This window comes from Macadamia integrifolia, chromosome 12 (genome assembly GCF_013358625.1).
Source record: "Macadamia integrifolia cultivar HAES 741 chromosome 12, SCU_Mint_v3, whole genome shotgun sequence".
NCBI lineage: Eukaryota > Viridiplantae > Streptophyta > Magnoliopsida > Proteales > Proteaceae > Macadamia > Macadamia integrifolia.
The window spans coordinates 10,186,527-10,204,764 of record NC_056568.1 but is presented as its reverse complement, the minus strand read 5'-3'; the positions used below and the strand labels follow the sequence as shown (position 1 = coordinate 10,204,764).

Sequence of the window (18,238 nt, the reverse complement as noted above, 5' to 3'; positions counted from 1 at the left end):
TTTTTTTTGGATAATTTAAATAATTAATACCCAAAAAGGGAGAAAGAATTTACAAGGGGAGAGGGGGGGGGGAGGTTGTAGCCAACAAGGGAAAGCCAGCCACAAGGGAACAAGAAAATTACATCAAAACATCAAAGAGAACAACTCTCATCTGATGGAGGGCCGGTAGGGGTAGGGAAGAATTCCCTGAGATGAGTCTCAGAGTTGCAGGGGAGGGGGAAAATCGCACTAAGAAGGGGAGGAAGAATCACGCACACATTCATTCAATAATCAAATTGCTCTCTAAATCTTCAATCGATTACAACCAATATATAGGAAAATAGGAACATGAAATTAGAAACTTAACTGAAATGGAAACTAGCCTAAACTAGGAAACAACTATAAAAAGGAAACCAAAGCAAGGAAATAAATCCTACTCCTATGTTCAAGTGTGGAAAATAAAAGTATGAAATAAAATACTAAGTAAACTACTAATTTTATAACGCTTCTGCTGTTTCTGTTTCAAGAAACGGCAGAAACATAAATTTCCGTTTCTGGGAACAGAAACAGAATTTTGGGTGTTTGATAAACTTTGTTTCTTGAAACTCTTATTAGCGGCCATACGAGTCTCTATGCATGTGGTTAAACCTAGGTTTCTGGTTCAACACCGACATTCAAAACAAACACCAGAGTTCGATTGTTATCACGGGTGAAGGAAATGGATTCATTCAATACGAGGATATCGGCAGTGATGAGAACAGAGTCGTTATTGAAAAGGAAACCAGCTTTGGGATCAAGAATTGTGGAAGAGGTTTACTACATGAAAAGGAAACCAGCTTCGTTCGCCGACTTCGACTGCATCCTCTGCGTGTCCTTCCCATTCTTCCACCTCTTTCCCGAAGCAAACCCTAGATTTCCCGATTCGAAGCCCCAAATTGTCCCGCAAAGCCAACTTCCTTCCCCCTATTTGCGCCGTTGCCGTACCAGAGAAAGTAGAGAAGATTGGAAACGAGCTCAAAAACCTAACCCTAGAAGAAGCTTGCAGCCTCGTTGACTGGTTACAGGAAGAGCTCGGTGTCTCCGCTGCTGCCTTCGCACCGGCGGCTGTTGCCGTAGCGCCTGGTGCCGTTGCCGATGCGGGACCAGCCGTCGTTGAGGAGCAAACGGAGTTCGATGTTCTTATCGAGGAAGTGCCGAGTAACGCGAGGATTGCAACGATTAAGGCCGTGAGAGAACTTACGAATCTGGCGTTGAAGGAAGCGAAGGAGTTGATTGAAGGATTACCGAAGAAATTCAAGGAGGGAACCTCAGAGGAAGGGGGGTGTCGATCTTCGAATGAACATGATAAATTTTCATAGATTTTTAAGTTGGTGTGTCGGTCGATCGTGGAATTGTGCCCCTTTTTTGTTTCGAGAAACAAGCGAAACAAGTAAAACTTGTTTCGTCATTCATGTTTCTTGAAGCATAAATTGTTATAAATTTCAATTTATGTTTCAAGAAACAAGTGGAACAGAACACTTTTACCAAACGGTATTTATGCCGTTTCTGTGTTTCTGAGAACAAGAAAACACAGAAACACGTTTCTGGTTACGTTATCAAACGGGCCATGAAATAAAATACTAAGTAAACTACTAATTTTATTTCCAACCCTTGTTGGACCAAAACCCTGGGCTGGACCGGTTCTTCTTGGCTCTTGGCTTCCAAAGCAGATCATGCTGGTCCAACCAAGAAAGGGCAGCCGTATCTGCATCATCATCCAAACCAAGAACAAAAGGGGGGAGAATAGGGCTCAAGGGAAGGTTCCAAGAGGCAATGATATGGCTATTTCTAGTGGAAGTGGGGATAGGCCTAGGCTGGAGAGAGCGAATTTTGGAGGTAACATTATAGAAGATGGCGGTCCAAATCTTGTCCAGGGAGCGGGAATTGGATGACCATCTTCGGATGTTGCGCTCCATCCAAAGGTGATTAACAGTAGCAGAGAAGGCAAGCTTACCTATGGTATCACAAATGGTGAAGCCCCCAAAGGTCATATCGATCCAGATCAATTCTCTATCAAGGGGGAGAATGGTCCTACGAGAGGGCCAACACTTAGAGAGAACTTTCTTCCAGACAAGGAAGAGAAGGGGCAAGAGAAGAAAATGTGAGAAGAGTCCTCTAGATCATGAGGGTAGAGACAATACGAGGGTTGACTGGGATGTGGCGGTAGATGAGGAAAGACTGGGTAGGAAGACAATTAGGGATACATCTCCAGATAGTAAAACTATGGCAAGGAATGTGGCCTTTAAACCATACAAGATTTCGCTAAGAGACAAGAGGCCCAGATGGTCTGACAAAGAACCAATCGGAGGTAGACGAAAAGATCCCATTGGAAGAGGGTAGCCAAATACATTTGTCTTCCCTTCCTTGATGCCCCGGGGGGGGGGAGGGGAGGAAGGGTAGACCAAAGGTCAGCAAGAGGGGGGGAGGTCGAGGGGGGAGACCAACCCAAGGGGGAAAGAATAGAGGAAACAGGGGCAGTCATGGGAAACCTCGAGGAATAGATCATCCGAGGAGTGACCAAGGAGGAAAGGATGCTAGAAGGGTGCCAGGGGTCAAGCCACAGAGGTTGATTGGCCATTACCAATGGAGAAGGAGATGGTAGTAAGGGCCAGAGGCCTAAGATTGAGGATTCTCCTCCAAATCCAAGAGGCATCCAAAGGGGTGGGGGTAGTCCGAAGAGAGTGACTGGAGAGCAGAGAGGACTGAAGCCAATTGACCTAGATACTCCGCTGCTTAGACACAATTTTCCAAATAAGCTTGAGGATACCCACAGAGTTAATATCTTTGATTTTCCTGATTCTCAGGCCTCCCTTAGATTTTGGAAGGCAGACCTTGTCCCAACTAAGAGGATGGAGAAAATTGGAGATGTCCTATCCTTTCCAGAGGAAGGAGCAAAGAAGTCTTTCAATGCTCTTGATGGTAGAAGAGGGGAGGATGTAGATGCCAGACCGGTAGAGGTACATGGACTGGAGAACCAACCTAATGAGGGTGAGATGACCAGCATAGGAGAGAAGCTTGGCTTTCCAGAGTTGGAGCCTCTTTCTCAAAAGGTCAAGTAAGGGGGAGCAGTGGTGAGCCGAGAAGCGAGAGGAGATGAGAGGAAGGCCAAGATACCTGATAGGAAGGGAGCCACGGGAGAAACTAGTGATATGGAGGAGGAGATCTTGAGTTTCTTCAGAGATACCCGAGAGGAAAAGATTAGACTTGAGAAGATTGATATTGAGACCCGAGAGGGATTCAAAGGAACGAAGGGAGGACATAATGGAGGAAATGGAGATAGGGTTTGCCTTGGAGAAGATTATGATATCGTCTGCAAAGGCGAGATGGGTAAGACAGAGGGATTTACATTTGGGGATAGGGGTGATCAAATGCAAATCCATGGCGGATTGGATTGAACGGGATAGGACTTCCAGAGAGAAGGAGAAGAGAAAAGGTGAGAGGGGACAGCCTTGATGAATACCCCGAGAAGAGGGAAAGTAACCAGCCGGGCTTTTATTGATTAGGACAGAGAATCTGGGGGAGGATATACAACAGTGAATCCAGTGAACAAAAGAAGGGGGGAACCAAGAATGACATGTGGAGCAGGACTTTAGAAATAACATCCCAGCTAATAGTGTCAAAAGCCTTGTGGATATCAATTTTGTGGAGGGCCGCAGAAGAGTGAGATTTACGATCAAAGCCCCTCACAATCTCATGACAGAGGATGATATTGTCCGCAATGCTCCTACCAACAATGAAAGCGGACTGGTTTAGGCTGACAAGAGAATCAATGACTTGCTGAATCCTATTGGCGAGGATTTTGGCAATGAATTTGTAGAGAAGGTTGCATAGGGAGATAGGTCTGAAATCATTCATGGAGTTAGCACCTTCTTTCTTGGGGATGAGACAAAGAAAAGTGTGATTGATTCCACCAATCTAGTTGGGACAGAGGAAAAAACTTCGGATGATGAGGATAAGATCCTTACGGATAATATTCCAATAAGAAGAGAAGAAACCCATGCTAAAACCATCCGGGCCGGGGTAGCGGTTAGCTTTATGAGAGAGGAAGGTAAAGATGATTTCTTCCTCAGAAGGAATGGAGTGGAGGCTAGGGAGGATGTTATCTGGGATGAATTTGTTGAGGAGGTTGTCGGGGATGGGGGGGAGGTAGAAGGGGGGAAGGTCGGGGAGAAAATGCTGGTAAAATGAGAGACCGCTTCAGATTTGATGTCCAACGGGGAGGAAAGTTCCACTCTAGAAGCGGACAACAGCAGAGGGATATCATTAGCATTGTGCCTAGCTTTGAGGGAGCGATGAAAGAAGGCCGAGTTGGAGTCACCCAAGTCAAGCCACTTGATCCTAGCTTTCTGGTGGAGGAAGCTCTCTTCTTGATCCAGGAGAAGGGAGAGGTCAGAAGGGATCATTTTTTCCTCCAAGGAAAGCACATGATTTTGGAAGTCATCTTGGATTCTAGATTGAATGGATAGGAGCTTATCATGACAAGCAGAGACCCGGGAGGAAATGTTGCCAAAAGTGACGTAATTCCAAGATTTCAGGGCAGCTTTGACAATCTTGAGCTTCCTGGCAAAGGAGATAAGTGGAGAGGAGGAGAGGGGGATGCACAGCTGCAATATTAACAGAAGTTGCTCTCAAGTTCAGATGAGAGTTGACTCTTATCAAGGTCAGATGCTTCAGATTGTTGCTATAGTCAATACTTTGGCAAATATGATGATTCCAGTTTTAAATGATTTGCGGTACTTACACCTCAGCTCCATTCGGAGTCGATTTAGGGTTGGCCTGAGATGACACTTCCCTCTATTTGACTTTTTCGGAGTCAGATTTCTTTCTTAATGGTAGATCCAACACGTGTAGTTCAGAAAATCTGAAAATTTCCATCTGCCAAATGTTGGTAGATATTTGGAAGTACCGTTGAAGAGCTTTGAAATTGGAATGGAACCTTTCCTGATGCTGTGCAGTTTTAACCAAGATGGTAACTGTGTTATCAACCAGAAGAAAATCTGTGATGAGAAAGTAATTGAAAACAAAACGACGTGGGCTTTATAATCTGATTCTACCTAAAATCAAAGAAATTTGGCAATTGTTTGTAGTTCTAATTCTTGTTAGATTTTATTCTGTTATATTTATAAGTTAGACCAGGAAATTGTACAAGGGAATATGTGAGTATTACATAGGAAGCATAATGTTGGATAAAGTATTGTACAAGGGAATATATGAGCATCATATATGAAGCATAATGTTGGGTAACGTGTAATGGTATGATTGGCTTCTTGGATCACAATTCTCACCATAGTAAATCTTTTATTATATATCAAAAAAATATTTAATGCTTTTCCAGGCTTGTTAGGATTGACCTGCAATCAGCAACACAGAGCACTTTAGATGAATTACTTCTCATGACTGTCTAATGTCTATTCAATAATTTTTTTTTTATCTCTGTATAAATACTTTTTCCTCTTTCATGTGGTGTATTATGTATAGCAGTATCATGGCCTGAACAAGTGCAGTCACTTTTACTTAGAGGGCATCCATTCATACTTTTGGGGTTCAATAGGATTTTTGGTCTTCTGTGTGCTAATAAAACTTGTAGTATGCTCTTAATACTTTATTTTCTGATCCCTTGATATTCTGATGTTCCAGGCAGCAATGGCCACCTGCTAGAAGAGGCCAAATTCATAAATCTTTCTCTCACTTCCCTTGGAAAATGTATTAACGCACTGGCTGAAAAAAGTCCTCATATACCTACAAGAGATTCCAAGCTCACAAGATTGCTTCGTGACTCCTTTGGAGGTTATCCTTAAATTTTTTTCAGCTGTATTTATTAAATAAGCTTTGCTGCATGTGAATAAAATACAGAAGCAATACCTAGGATGATATGCCGTGTTGGTAATATTTCGTTTGCCGTTTGGCACTACCTTTAGAGATTATTCTCGGCTTGTTTTTAAAACTAATTAAGCTATGAATATTTCCCCAAATCATCTCATCTACGAGCTCTCCGAAGTGTGTTTAGTCCAGTGTGGTAGTATTGGCATTGGAAATTGAAATTAGAATCAGACTTAGGACTTGAAACACCAATTTTATTTTTTGGTTGCTCATATATACAGCTAGGAATTGGTTCAGTGTCTCCTTAATTCTAAAGAAGGAAAAACTGATGCTTAGGAAATGTGGACCATTCATGTGAATCTACTCTTTGCATAGGGAGTAAGCTCTTATTGAAGTTTGAATCTACTCTTTGCATAGGGAGTCAGCTCTTATTGAAGTTTGACTCACAATTTTTTCCTCAGCACCTTAGGTCTATTCTTCGGTGTGGGACAAACCAGGGGGTTAGACCATTTCTTGTAAAAATTGGTCCAAATTCTACAGAATCATACTAATCATGGCCATGTAATGATTTTAAGGTTATAAGGTTAATTTTTTTTTTTGGTTCCCTTTGGGTTTATTATTTTTTATTTTTAAAATTTATTTTATTTTATTTTATTTTATTTTTCTTTTGGGTGAATAAATAATTCATTACCAAGAGAATGAAACAATACAAGGGGAGGAGGGGGGGGGGGAGGCAATTAGCCAGCCAAATGAAAGGGCACAAACCCAAGGGGAAGGGGAGAAGCAAATACACTATCCAAAGAGGGAGCAGAGCTAGGGCTTGTTGGAAGAAAATAAGTTAAGAGCATAAGGTTGTGGGTATTTTGGGATTGTAAATTAAAGAAATCTCCACCATTGAGCCTCGTTTGGTTAGAGTGGGTTGACTATGGTATTATAGAATGGATATTTTTAATTTGTGAATGGTCAGTTGGTCACAACTCACAAATAAAAAATAACAGCAATAACTGGAGAGTAAAGATTTGATATTAAGTGGTGAAAAAAATATTTTAGTTGAAAGAAAAAAATTCAAAGAACCAGAAAATGAAGAAGATAGCTATGAAGAAACCACAAGAATGATGACTCTCATCTTCGCTCTTGGACAAGGAGTCAGGGTCTTACTGATGTAGATCAGACAGATGATCTGCTAGTGCTGGGCTTGCTTCAAAGATAGAAGGGAAATGATTCTGATTTGATGGTTGATACAGGCAAGATCTGATAGAATAGTGTCAGATCTAGTAACAGAGGCGTTGCAGGGAAGAAGAAGAGAGAGAAGAGGGAAGAAAGGGAAGAGAGGGGAGAGACCAGAGAGAATATAAGAGGCAACAGCCTCAATAAGAAAAATAGACTAATTCAATAAGTCGTGGGCACTTGTGAGCCTTTACAATGTATTAATAAATCTGTAGAAATAAAAGAAAACAGAAAATAAAATTGAACTTTAAAGTTTAAACTACCAATTGATGGGCTGAGTTGGCAGTTCTTTAATTGCCTAAAAAACTGACCTTTAATTCCTTCGCATCGACCAGTTTCTTTGGAAGGTATTCTATCGTCACTCAACCACCTAATAACAACTTAATAGATAAGGTAACCTCCTTAAGATAACCCACAATATGGAGATCTTGAACCCGCAAGTTGTTGAAATTGGGTCCCACAAGATAAGGTTCCTGAAATTCAGGAAGCCTATAACCCAGCAGGCCATAAAAAATTTTGCAAACAGCTCCACAAAATCTGATATCCAGAAAAACCAGATCTAAACTAATTCTGAACCGCAAGAGTTGGTTTGAGCCCTATGAGCTGAACCACATCAAACAAATTCTGCATTACTTACCTTTCTTGAGCGAGTCCCAGATGGGCTTTGGCTACCATAGTTCAACATGGAATCACCAGAGAAAGAAATAAACTTTGAGTGAATATATTTATTTGGAATTATGTATTCATGTGCTCAATAGCTTATTTTATTAATTGATATATTGGGGGCTACATCTAGTCATCTATTATCTCTCTCTCTCAAATTGGAATTTATCCAGGAAGCACAAAGGAGCTTTGTGTTCGATAAAATCTCTAAGTTCTGAGCAGCAGTTTGAACTATTAAAGAAAAATTCTTGCAACATATTTGAGGTCATGTGTCAGAAGCTTCTAGGTTGAACACATTGTTCCAGTGAATGCTGAGATTGGTTAATTCTTGCAACAATGTCTATAGATCTCTATTGTGCTGTGTGCCTTTTTCCATCATGTTTCTTATCATTTGAGGGTTCTTATGTTTATTGTCCTTCTTCCATATGGTATGTTAACAGACCTTGAATTTTCCCTCAGAAAAACTTTTTCTTGTCCTTGTAAAATCTTTTCATTACTTGGAAAACTCAAACAACTGAAAAATGAAGATTCCAATTACAGATTTTTAACATTTGTAATTTAGCTCTAACTTTATCAGTATATCTTAGGCTTTGCATCTGAGGTCTCTCTTAGGGAAATAAAACTTCTAGAGGTTTAGGAAAATTACTACTTGGAAAGCTCAGGACACAACTGAAGGAATATTATCTCAGTATTTATTAATTTTAGTATTTTACATCATGCATTAATTACCACAAAGTGAGTAGTGGAGGGAGGATAAAACTTGGAAGTAAGATTGTTTTTAATGCATTGATTACCCCCCGAACTTGGGCTTTTCAAAGGGTATGGTCATTACGGGACAGAGGGAGTAACTGAAATTGCCCATTAGTTAAATAAGCCTTTCCATTTAAAGTTTTTGCCCCCTCCTGCAGCAACTTCTTCGCATAAATTCTATGTGTCAACTTTCCATGTCCTGGTTCAGTTTAATTCTTTTTCCAGAAATTTACCATAATCTTTATCAATCAGGTTCCTCAAGGACATCGCTTATAATAACAATTGGGCCTTCTGCACGACATCATGCAGAAACAGCTAGCACCATAATGTTTGGGCAACGAGTAAGTTAATGGTGTATCATCTGAAACTTATCATGAGGTTAATCAAATTTTCTCTGGTGTGCTTCTTGTTAATTATTATTACATCTTCTTATATAACTATGCCATTTCAATCTCTTGATTGTGGTGAGATTGACTACTTATTGATTTTTTCCCCTTACGCTAGTACTATTCTAGTTATGCCATTGCATCGTTTCTGACTTACCCCAGAAAGTCAATGTGTCGGCATTATCTTATGCATGGTACTTGTTTATTCGACGTCCCAAGAGATATGATAAATCTTTTCTATGTTTCTTGGTATCATTTCATGCTCTATTTGGGTGCTTCTTTCGCAATTATTGCATTTTGTGAATGTAATGTAGAACTAATTCCTAGCTAGATGACTAGGAATTAATTCCAGAACAGGATCACAGGTGCTGCCGGTTGGTAGATTGAACAAAAGAGATGCCGCAGGTCTTGGACTTGCCTTCTCAGATCTTGCAATGGCAGCAGGTGTTGGGGCTTGATTGATAGCAGGGAAAATAAAATAGAGAAAAAGAAATAAACAAAAATAGAGAAGGGGGAAGGGGAATAGATTGGGTCAAGTATCTCACTCTTCCCTAGGGCAGCTCACCCAAGCTGTCTTTCACAACACTGCATCTCACAGTCTCAACTCACAAAGCTTTCTTTTTCTTTTCATATAATCGTGGGCTGTAGATCAGCCTTCTTCCTTTATTTACAAACTTTAAATTGATTACAAATTGGGTCCTTCCTTGCATGGAAAGGAAAGAAATCCCCTTATAACTAGATATTATCCTATTTGGAAACTAATTACAAATCAAATCAAATCTCTCCCTTTTACAAAGATAGAAACCCAATAAATTAGGATTCCTACTTCTAAAAGTAAAAAACTAGCTATAGATAATATCTTCCTAACTATTAGAAGAAAATATGAAAATGGAAACTATATCAATTAAAGATTTTCTAAAATCTTTCAGCCTAAATCCTCCATGCGAGCTGGCCATGGGGCCCACGAATCAAGAGGGAATCTTCTTCAAGTCTTCTCCACATTACGAGTTGGCAGTGGGACCCATATTGGTTACTGTTCACATGAATAGTAAAATAAATATATTTTTTCTGAAGTTTATTCTCAGTCCTCTTCTTCTCAGTCTTTGATCTGCATCAGAATGCTTATAAAAAAACTGAGCTGTTTTGCTTTTCCTTTCAATCGAGGTTGTCTAAATTTTTGTTTCTCATAGAAGACATTACACAATCGCTATGAACAAGTAAAGAAATTGGATGGAGGTTCAAATTGTATATTATATTCTCAGTGAATTATCTTTATATGTATAAAATCTTCCAATGTATTTCGTAGGACTCGAACAAAGAACAGTCCTGTTCAGTTGAAATCCCTTGTAACCCCATGTAATGCTGGCGCTATCACCAGCCAAAAATGTTCCATATGGAGGAGACACTATCAAGATCATAGAGAGTTTTTGTAATAGTCAAAGTTTATATCGTAAGGGGTTATGTCGCTAGGGGTATCTTTGTACTGCTCTTTATGTTTCAGGGTTCTATGGATACTTTTTTTTTTTGGATGAATAAATAATGAAATTATGCCAGTGAAGAATATATAAAGGGGGAAGGTATCAAGTTGTAAGGGACAAAATTCTAGAGGAAACAGGAGGGTAGGGACAATATAACTAAGCTAACTAGCCAGGGATACAATCAAGGGGGAGGGGGTCTAGAATAGAAACAGGAGAGCCCAGGCAGTAACAATGTGCCTGTTCCTAGGGGTGTCTCTAATGTGGCCCCGTTTAAGGCAGCCAAGTTAGATGGTATTCCAAATCTTGTCATAGGAGCGGGAGTTGGAAGTTCATCCATCCAAAGGTGGTTGATGGTGGCACAAAAAGCAAGTTTCTCGGCAATATCTCAAATGGTAGAGCCAGTATAAGTCATCAACCCAGATCAATTCTTTGTTGAATGGAAGAAGTCTCCTGTTGGAGGGCCAGCATTGGCTGAGGACTTTTTTCCAAATGATAGAGGAGAAATGGTAAAGAAAAAAAAAAAATTAGATGGTTGACATCTTCTGAGCCATTCCAACAGAGGCAACAGGATGTGGTGGGGACAAGGATATGACGGTGGATGAGAAGTAGTGAAACTGTGGCGAGGAATGTGGCCTTTAGACCGAATGGTTTTGCGCCAATGGACAAGGGGGTGGGATGGCGGACATGATTCTAGGCAGAGGACGAGGTGAAGAGACCAGAAGGGGATAGGAGCTAGGAAATCTTGTTATCACAGCCACGGAGAGTTGGAGAAAGTGGGGGGGAGGGAGGACCAGATATGGGAATGGGGAGGAAGGAGTCCAGCCCCACCCCCGAAATGATTTTTGCAACCTTGGTAGTTCTGGTGACCAGAAGAATAGATGGATCTAAGGCTGCCAAGGAGAGAAGCATTCGTGAAGGGTGCCAGGGATCAAGCCAAAGATAGGAAGAGGAGCCGTTGCCAATGGTGATGGAAATGGGGTTGACAGCAGTGGTTCTAATCGCCAAGATGCTTCACCAAACCTGAGAAGAATCAAGCGAGGGGGAGGCAGACCATATGGCATCATTTTTTAAGGGGGAGGAGTAGACCCATAAAACCTAAATGCTATTATGCTTGGAAGTAATTTTTCAAAGGAGTTTGAGGGTGCCAACATAATTGACCTCTTTGATTCTTCTAAGACTGAGGCCTCCCTCGGACTCGGGAAGACAGACCGAAGCCCAACTAAGAGGGTGGAGGAATTTATTGGAATTAGATACTTTTCAGAGGAAAGAGCAAATGAGGGGTTCCGTCTTATGGATGATGGAGACAGGAAGGGTGAAGATACCGAACCAATATAAATACAGGGATTGAAGCACATATCTGGTAAGCTCTAGACAACCATCATAGGATAAGAGTTTGCCTTTCCATAGTTGGAGTTTTTTCCTCATGAGGTCAAGCATGGGGGTGCAGTGATGAGTAGTAAGTCTGGTGGAGATGAGAGGCAAGCTAAGGAATTTGACAGGGAGAGATCATAGGGAAAATCTTGTTAGCTCTAAGAGGCAGGATTTGGAGGAGTTGGAGATCCCGAGAGGAAGAGGCGAGATTTGAGGAAGTTGACATGGACGCCAGATAGGCGCTCAAAGAGAGAGGAGGACATGATAGTGGAAATGGAGGTAGGGTCAGCATTGGAGAAGATTATGTGATCATCAACAAAAGCTAAATGGGTCAGCATAAGAGGAGTCGGAGACCCCGAGAGGAAGAGACGAGATTTGAGGAAGTTGACATGGAGGCCAGATAGGCGCTCAAAAAGAGAGAGAGGGAGGACATGATGGTGGAAATGGAGGTAGGATCAACATTGGAGAAGATCATGAGATCATCAACAAAAACTAAATGGGTGAGCATAAGGAATTAGCATTTAGGAATGGGAGTGATGAAGTGGAGGTCGGTGGAAGATTGGATAGATTTAGAGAGGATCTCTAGAGAGGACAACGAGATAGGGGGAGAGAGGCATCCTTGCTTGATGCCAAAAGAGAGGGGAAGAAACCCACAGACAACCATTAACGAGGTCAGAGAAACGAGGAGGAAATACAGGTATGAACCCAATGCACAAAGGAGGGCAGGAAGGACATCCGAAGTAGGGCTTTAGAGAAAAAATCCCAACTGATGGAGTCAAATGCTTCTATGGATGTCAATTTTGAGAAGGGCGGCTGATCCATGGGATTTCTAATCAAATCCTCTGACAATCTTATAGCACAAAATGACATCCTGAAATTTAAAATGGGAGAAGATCTCACCACTTTCTGAAAAATGACATCCTGAAATTTAAAATGGAAGCCACCTGTCAAATTTTAATATTGGATAGCAAAGAAAAGGATGTTAAGATGGATGTGCAGAAAAACTAGAAAGGATAAAGTAAGGAATGAACGTATTCAAGCTGTTCTGGGATTTGCCCCGATCAATTACAAGCTCAGAGAAAGTCGTTTGAGATGTTATGGTCATGTTCAACAAAGGCCTAGGGACCCCCATTATGGAAGAGTGATATGATTCCGATTGATGAAGCTAAAAGAGCTAGGGTGAGGCCCAAAATGACCTAGGAGAAGTTGTGAGAAATGACATGCGTAGTTTGGGTCTTATACCAAGTATGTACTCAAATAGAGCTTATTGGAGAGTAAGAATCTTGACTTGCTGGGTTGTGCCTCTTTCCTCTTTCATATATTCTTTCTTCAATTTTCATTTTCATTTCTCGTCTCATTTACCTCCCCTCATTTATGCATCTCTTCATTTCCCCTTTTCCTATTTAGACCTCAGTTTTTCAGTTTTGTTGGATCCATGTAGCCGACCCCGCTAAGTTGGGAGAAGGATTAGTTTGTTGTTGTTGGATAACAGTGAAATAATGTCTTTAAGACCAATACAGTTTCCTCTTTGCACTTCTTGTAAAATATATTTGGTGAGACAAATGGTGCCTTGAGGAAGAAGTAATCGACACAGAGGAAGCCGACCCCATTAAGTTGGGATAAGGCTTAGTTTGTTGTTGTTGGATAGCAGTAAAATAATGACTTTCAGACCAATACAATTTCTTCTTTGCAATTCCTGTAAAATATATTTGGTGAGACAAATGGAGCCTTAAGGAAGAAGTAATTGACACAGAGGAAGAGCCTACTTGTTGGTGTCTACAACTTGGGAGTCAACTTCGGAAGAACTTCTTAGGGTTTCTTTTGTGATAGGGCATAGTTATGTTTGCATACTGCCAAAATACCATTTTTTGCTGTTAGTTTTTTATACCGAGAGAATAGGGACAAGTTGAAGTGCACTATTGCTTTGTTTTGGAGAGAAGTATTTATCGAGAAAGTTTAAGGGAACATTGTAGGAAGAGGAAAGCTAGAAAAGGGTAAGTTGCGCAGGTGTATATGCAGCGACAGGGGTGTTACTAGCTAATTTGGGAGCCATGAGGGAGGGATGAGACAGCAGGGGAAACAAGGTTATTGGGCAGTGGGTTTACAGAAGCTTCTATAGACTGTAAGATGGTTCAGCGATTCTGACTAGTGGTCTATGACCGGTAAAGCCCTGTGTTTGCTGGTCAGAATCACTTTATCATCTTGTAATTTGTGAAAGCTTCTACAACCCACTAGCCAATAAATTTGTTTCCCTTGTTGTCTCATCCTCCCTCATGGCTCCCCTTTTAGCTGGTACCCTTTGTCATTGCATTTGTTCTTACATAATTTACCCTTATCCAACCTGCTTCATGTAAGCGGGTTAAGGGATGTGTCTTCTTAAGAAAGCTCTATGTGGCCTTAAACAGTCCCTAAAGGCTTGGTTTGTGAGTTAAACATGCTATTGTGAAGAATGGATATACACAAAGTTAAGATGATCATACTCTCTTTACCCAGTGAAGCAATGGTACTATCATATGTTAACAACCCTAATTGTCTATGTAGATGACATTGTGGTGACTAGAAACTACAAGGTTGAGATAAACAGACTGGAGTCTTACTTGGCTGAACAATTTGAGATTAAAGCCTCAGTCCTTTGAAGTACTTTTTGGGGATTGAAGTGTCTAGATCTAAAAAGGGAATAAATACTTGTCGAAGGAAGTTTATGTTGGATTTGTTAAAAGAAATAAGAATGTTGGGTTGTAAACCAACAAACTCTCCTATTGAGCAAAATTATAAGATAAGAGACGACAGTGGTCCGTCCCTTATTGATGTAGGGAAGTATCAGAGACTAGTGGGGAAGCTGATTTATCTTTCACTGGCTCGCCTAGATATCACTATATAGTTGGGTTGGTGAGTCAGTTTATGCATGCTCCTAAGAGTGGGCATTTGGATGTTGTGTTGCATCCTTAGGTACTTAGTCCACACCAGGAAAAGGATTGTATGCCAGGCACAATGAATTTTGGATTGAAGGCTACACCGATGCTGTCTAGGGTGGTTCCTTTCTAACTGACGCTTTACATTGAGCTATTGCATATTTGTGGGTTGTAATTTCGTCACATGGAGGAGTTGAGATTTAATATTAAGAGTCTTATGTGGCTGTATTGTGATAACATGGCTGCTATAAGTATTGCTCACAATCCTGTGCAACATGACCAACAAAACACATTGAGGTAGACTAACATTTCATCAAGGAGAAGTTTGGCTCTGGCTACATTTGCACTCCTTTTGTGAAGACAAGTGATCAATTGGATGATTTCACTAAAGGGCTCATCTCTCTATAGTTCAAGGGCTCATCTCTCTATAGTTCAGTACCCTTTTGGGCAAGCTAGGAATGTATGGCATTTATTCTTTGGTTTGAGGGGGAATGTTAGAGTTTATGTAATAAGGGTACTTTGGACACTGGTTTATTATCTTGTTGTCTTATATTGTACTTTTACTTTTTACCTTTTGCCTCCCTTGGGAGATGTGTATTCCTCATACCATGTTTATACTTTTACTCTCTCTCATTTGGTTGCACACCTTCATTCTGTTTCTCTTCTCTTCTTAGCTCCTACCTTCTTCTGTCTTCTCTTGAATCTATCCTTGCACTATTTCCAACTATGGGTAAGCTTGCATTTGGGCCACTGTCTACCATATTTGGATGGAGCATAACCTCAGAAGATGGATGACCAAAGCCATATCCTTTAGCCAAATTTGGGACTCTATCTCCCTCGATGTTAGGAGCAAGTTATCTATGGTCTCCTCCTGTTGTATTGACTCCCTAAGGAACAAGCTCATTGTTGTGTCCTGGGTGCTCCTTTTTCATTGTACTAGCTTAGTGCCTCTCTCAGCTGAAGGGTCGGGCCCCACCCTGTATTTTTCTTTTCCTTTTGCCCTTGCCTTTATAGGGGTTCTCTTGTATTTTTTTTCTTCTCCTCAGTAATATATTTCTTATCCACCAAAAAGAAAAAAAATTGTCCTATTGTTATTAGTGAAAAGACATTTAAACCTACATCAGAATATAAACTAAACTTCCAATAAGCATGTTCTTAGTTTAACTTCACTAGCAATTTTGGCTCTTTTAATGTTGTTTACCAATAAACGTCACGTAAATTCTAGGATTGTTCACCCAAGCAACCTTGTAGGGATTTGGATGTGGCTCTGTCTTCAATCCCAGCTTAAGTACAGCGTCTTCAGACACAACATTAGTGCAACTACCTCCATCAATGACCAAGGTTAACAACTGGTCATTGCACTTCACACACGTCTGGAAAATACTACTGCGCCACCAATCTTCATTGTCAGTGGCTTTCTGAGTGGTCAACACATGACGAATGACATAAAAAGGATGTTGGTCTTCATCACTGAGAGTGTCATTTACTTCACCTGGCGCACGCTCTTCTCTTAAATCAATTGTGTCAGAACCAAGTTGCTCTTCGGGAATATATGGAATAGGAGAGTTCTTATCAATAAAGCAACCAAACGGTTGGGACATTGAGCATTGATATGTCCAAATCCATGGTATGAGTAGCACCGAACTGTAAATTTTAAAGAATCAGAAGGTTTATCTGAACCATGCCGAGGGGGTGAGTATGGACGAGTAGGCCATGAAGATGACATTTCAAAAACATGTCGAGGTGGAGAATACGGCCGACTAAGTAGTGAAGAGTCCATAGATGTAACACTAGCCTGTGGTTTGCTAGATGACCTTTTTTGGGTAGGAGGCTGTTGTAGAATGGAACTAGTACCTCGAGGAAAAGTATCTGTAAAATTTCTCCGATTGTATGGGCTTTTCAGACTTTCCTCAACCTGATACATTACTTGCACGGCGTCTTCCATGGTAGGCAGTCGACTAGATGCAAAGGCAGCACTAAGTTGAGGGTGCAAACCATTGCGAAATTGTGCCACCAATACTTCTTCATCCCACTCAAAATCAGAACGAGTAGCCAAATAATAAAATCTCGCAACATATTCTTCAACAGTTAAATTCTCCTGTTTCAACTGTGTAAACCTGAGATGCATGCGTTGCTTGTAGTCAGAAGGCAAGAATCTCCGGTTCATGATTTCATGCATTTCAGCCCAAGTAGTGACTAAACCAATGCCTCGGATTCGGTTTTGTTGTGTTGGTTGATCCACAAGACTCGGGCCGTGCCTTTCAGTTTGGCCTCTGCAAATAGGATCTTTCGGGCCTCAGTCAACCCATACCATCTGAAGAATATATCTAAGCTGTGAATCCAGTCAAGGTATAGTTCTGGATTGTTGTCTCCATAAAAATCAAGGACATCCAATTTTGCTGCTCTTTCTACTCCATCATCATGTCTACCAATTCTATATAGTGGTGGAGGTGGTGGTGGTGGTGGTGTATGATGTGGTGGCGGTGGTGGGAGTTACTGACGGATCCTGTGGAGTGGTGTTGGAAGAATCCCCAGATTGGGACTCTTTCCTTTATCTGCTACCACCAAACAATCAATAGAAACTTGCATAGATTCTACCATTGTCTTAAGGGACGTGACCATCGTAGTGAGAGCATCAATTTTTGTATCAGTTTCTCCTTTATAAGAGTTCAACTGTTGAACAACTTCACTATTGGCTACCACGGTGATGATTAACAAAATAACACTCAAAGAGTAATGGCAAAATAGTAAATAAATGGAAACTTAAAGGAGAACGGCAGAATGGTAATTATCTCTTTTTTTTTTGCAGGGATGGCAAAACTGTAAATAGTGAAAGTGCACTTTAAGTCACAAAAGGTGTGTAAGTGTGGGTGCAGAGGTATACTTGGAAGTGACAAAAATTAGGACAAAGAAGGGTTAATGGAGGAAGGGAGGGGTATTCTTGGAAGTTCACAAAAATTTAAAGAAAGAAGGAAGAATTAAAGGAGATTGTGGGTTTAGGTTTACCGACAGAGGAGTCCTTCTTCTTATTGGAGAGGGAACTAGAAGAAATCGATGGAGAGAAAGGCGGGAGCTTCGACGACCAGTGATGGTGGATGAAGGTCGACTTCGAACCAAGTAATTCTGTTTTTTTTTTTTTTTTTTTTTTTCTCGCTGCTTCTCTCTTTTCATCTCCTCTCCTTTCTTCTTCTTCTTTCTTCTTTTTGTTACTCAAACCCTAGCAGGGATGGGTTCCGTCTCCTCTATTTTACAATAGAGAGTTTTTTTTTTTTTCGCTGTTGGCAGAACCCAGGGATTCTTGTCGCTGTTTTCTTTTTTTCTCTTTTTTGCTTCTGCTTCTTCTTTTCTTCTGCTGCTGCTTTCTTTCTTTTTTTTTTCTTTTCTGCTTCTGCTGCTGCTTTCTTCTTCTTCTTCTTCTTCTTCTTCTTCTTTTTTTTGGTAGAACCTAGACAAAGAATGGGAAGGGAAGAAGGAAGATGTAATGAAGAAGGGAATGGGGAGAGAATGAAGGAGGATCCTTCGGCTCTGATACCAAGTTGATGGAGAACCTTAGGGAAGAAAGGGGAAATCAGAGTACAGAGGGGGAAAGAGGGGAATCACACTCGCACAAACT

General features: G+C 40.9%; 2 protein-coding genes across 2 annotated transcripts in view; both read left to right on the top strand.

Annotated features, from left to right (window-relative positions):
• Positions 1–18,238, top strand: part of LOC122057745 (kinesin-like protein KIN-UC) — a 69,703-nt gene that overhangs the window by 6,586 nt on the left and 44,879 nt on the right. Inside the window, 2 exon segments of the mRNA XM_042619976.1 lie at positions 5,656–5,805; positions 8,731–8,819. Coding sequence (XP_042475910.1) covers positions 5,656–5,805; positions 8,731–8,819 — 239 coding nt within the window.
• On the top strand, positions 698–1,500 carry LOC122057914 (50S ribosomal protein L12, chloroplastic-like). The gene is made up of 2 exons (XM_042620284.1): positions 698–727; positions 816–1,500. The coding sequence occupies exons 1-2, from the start codon at positions 698–700 to the stop codon at positions 1,335–1,337; spliced, it is 552 nt and encodes a 183-aa protein (XP_042476218.1). The 3' UTR covers positions 1,338–1,500.

Coding starts and splice junctions, on each gene's coding strand:
- LOC122057914 (XM_042620284.1), top strand. CDS start 698: ATGGATTCATTCAATACGAGGATATCGGCA. Junction 728..815: donor TCAATACGAGGATATCGGCA/GTGATGAGAACA, acceptor AAAGGAAACCAG/CTTCGTTCGCCGACTTCGAC.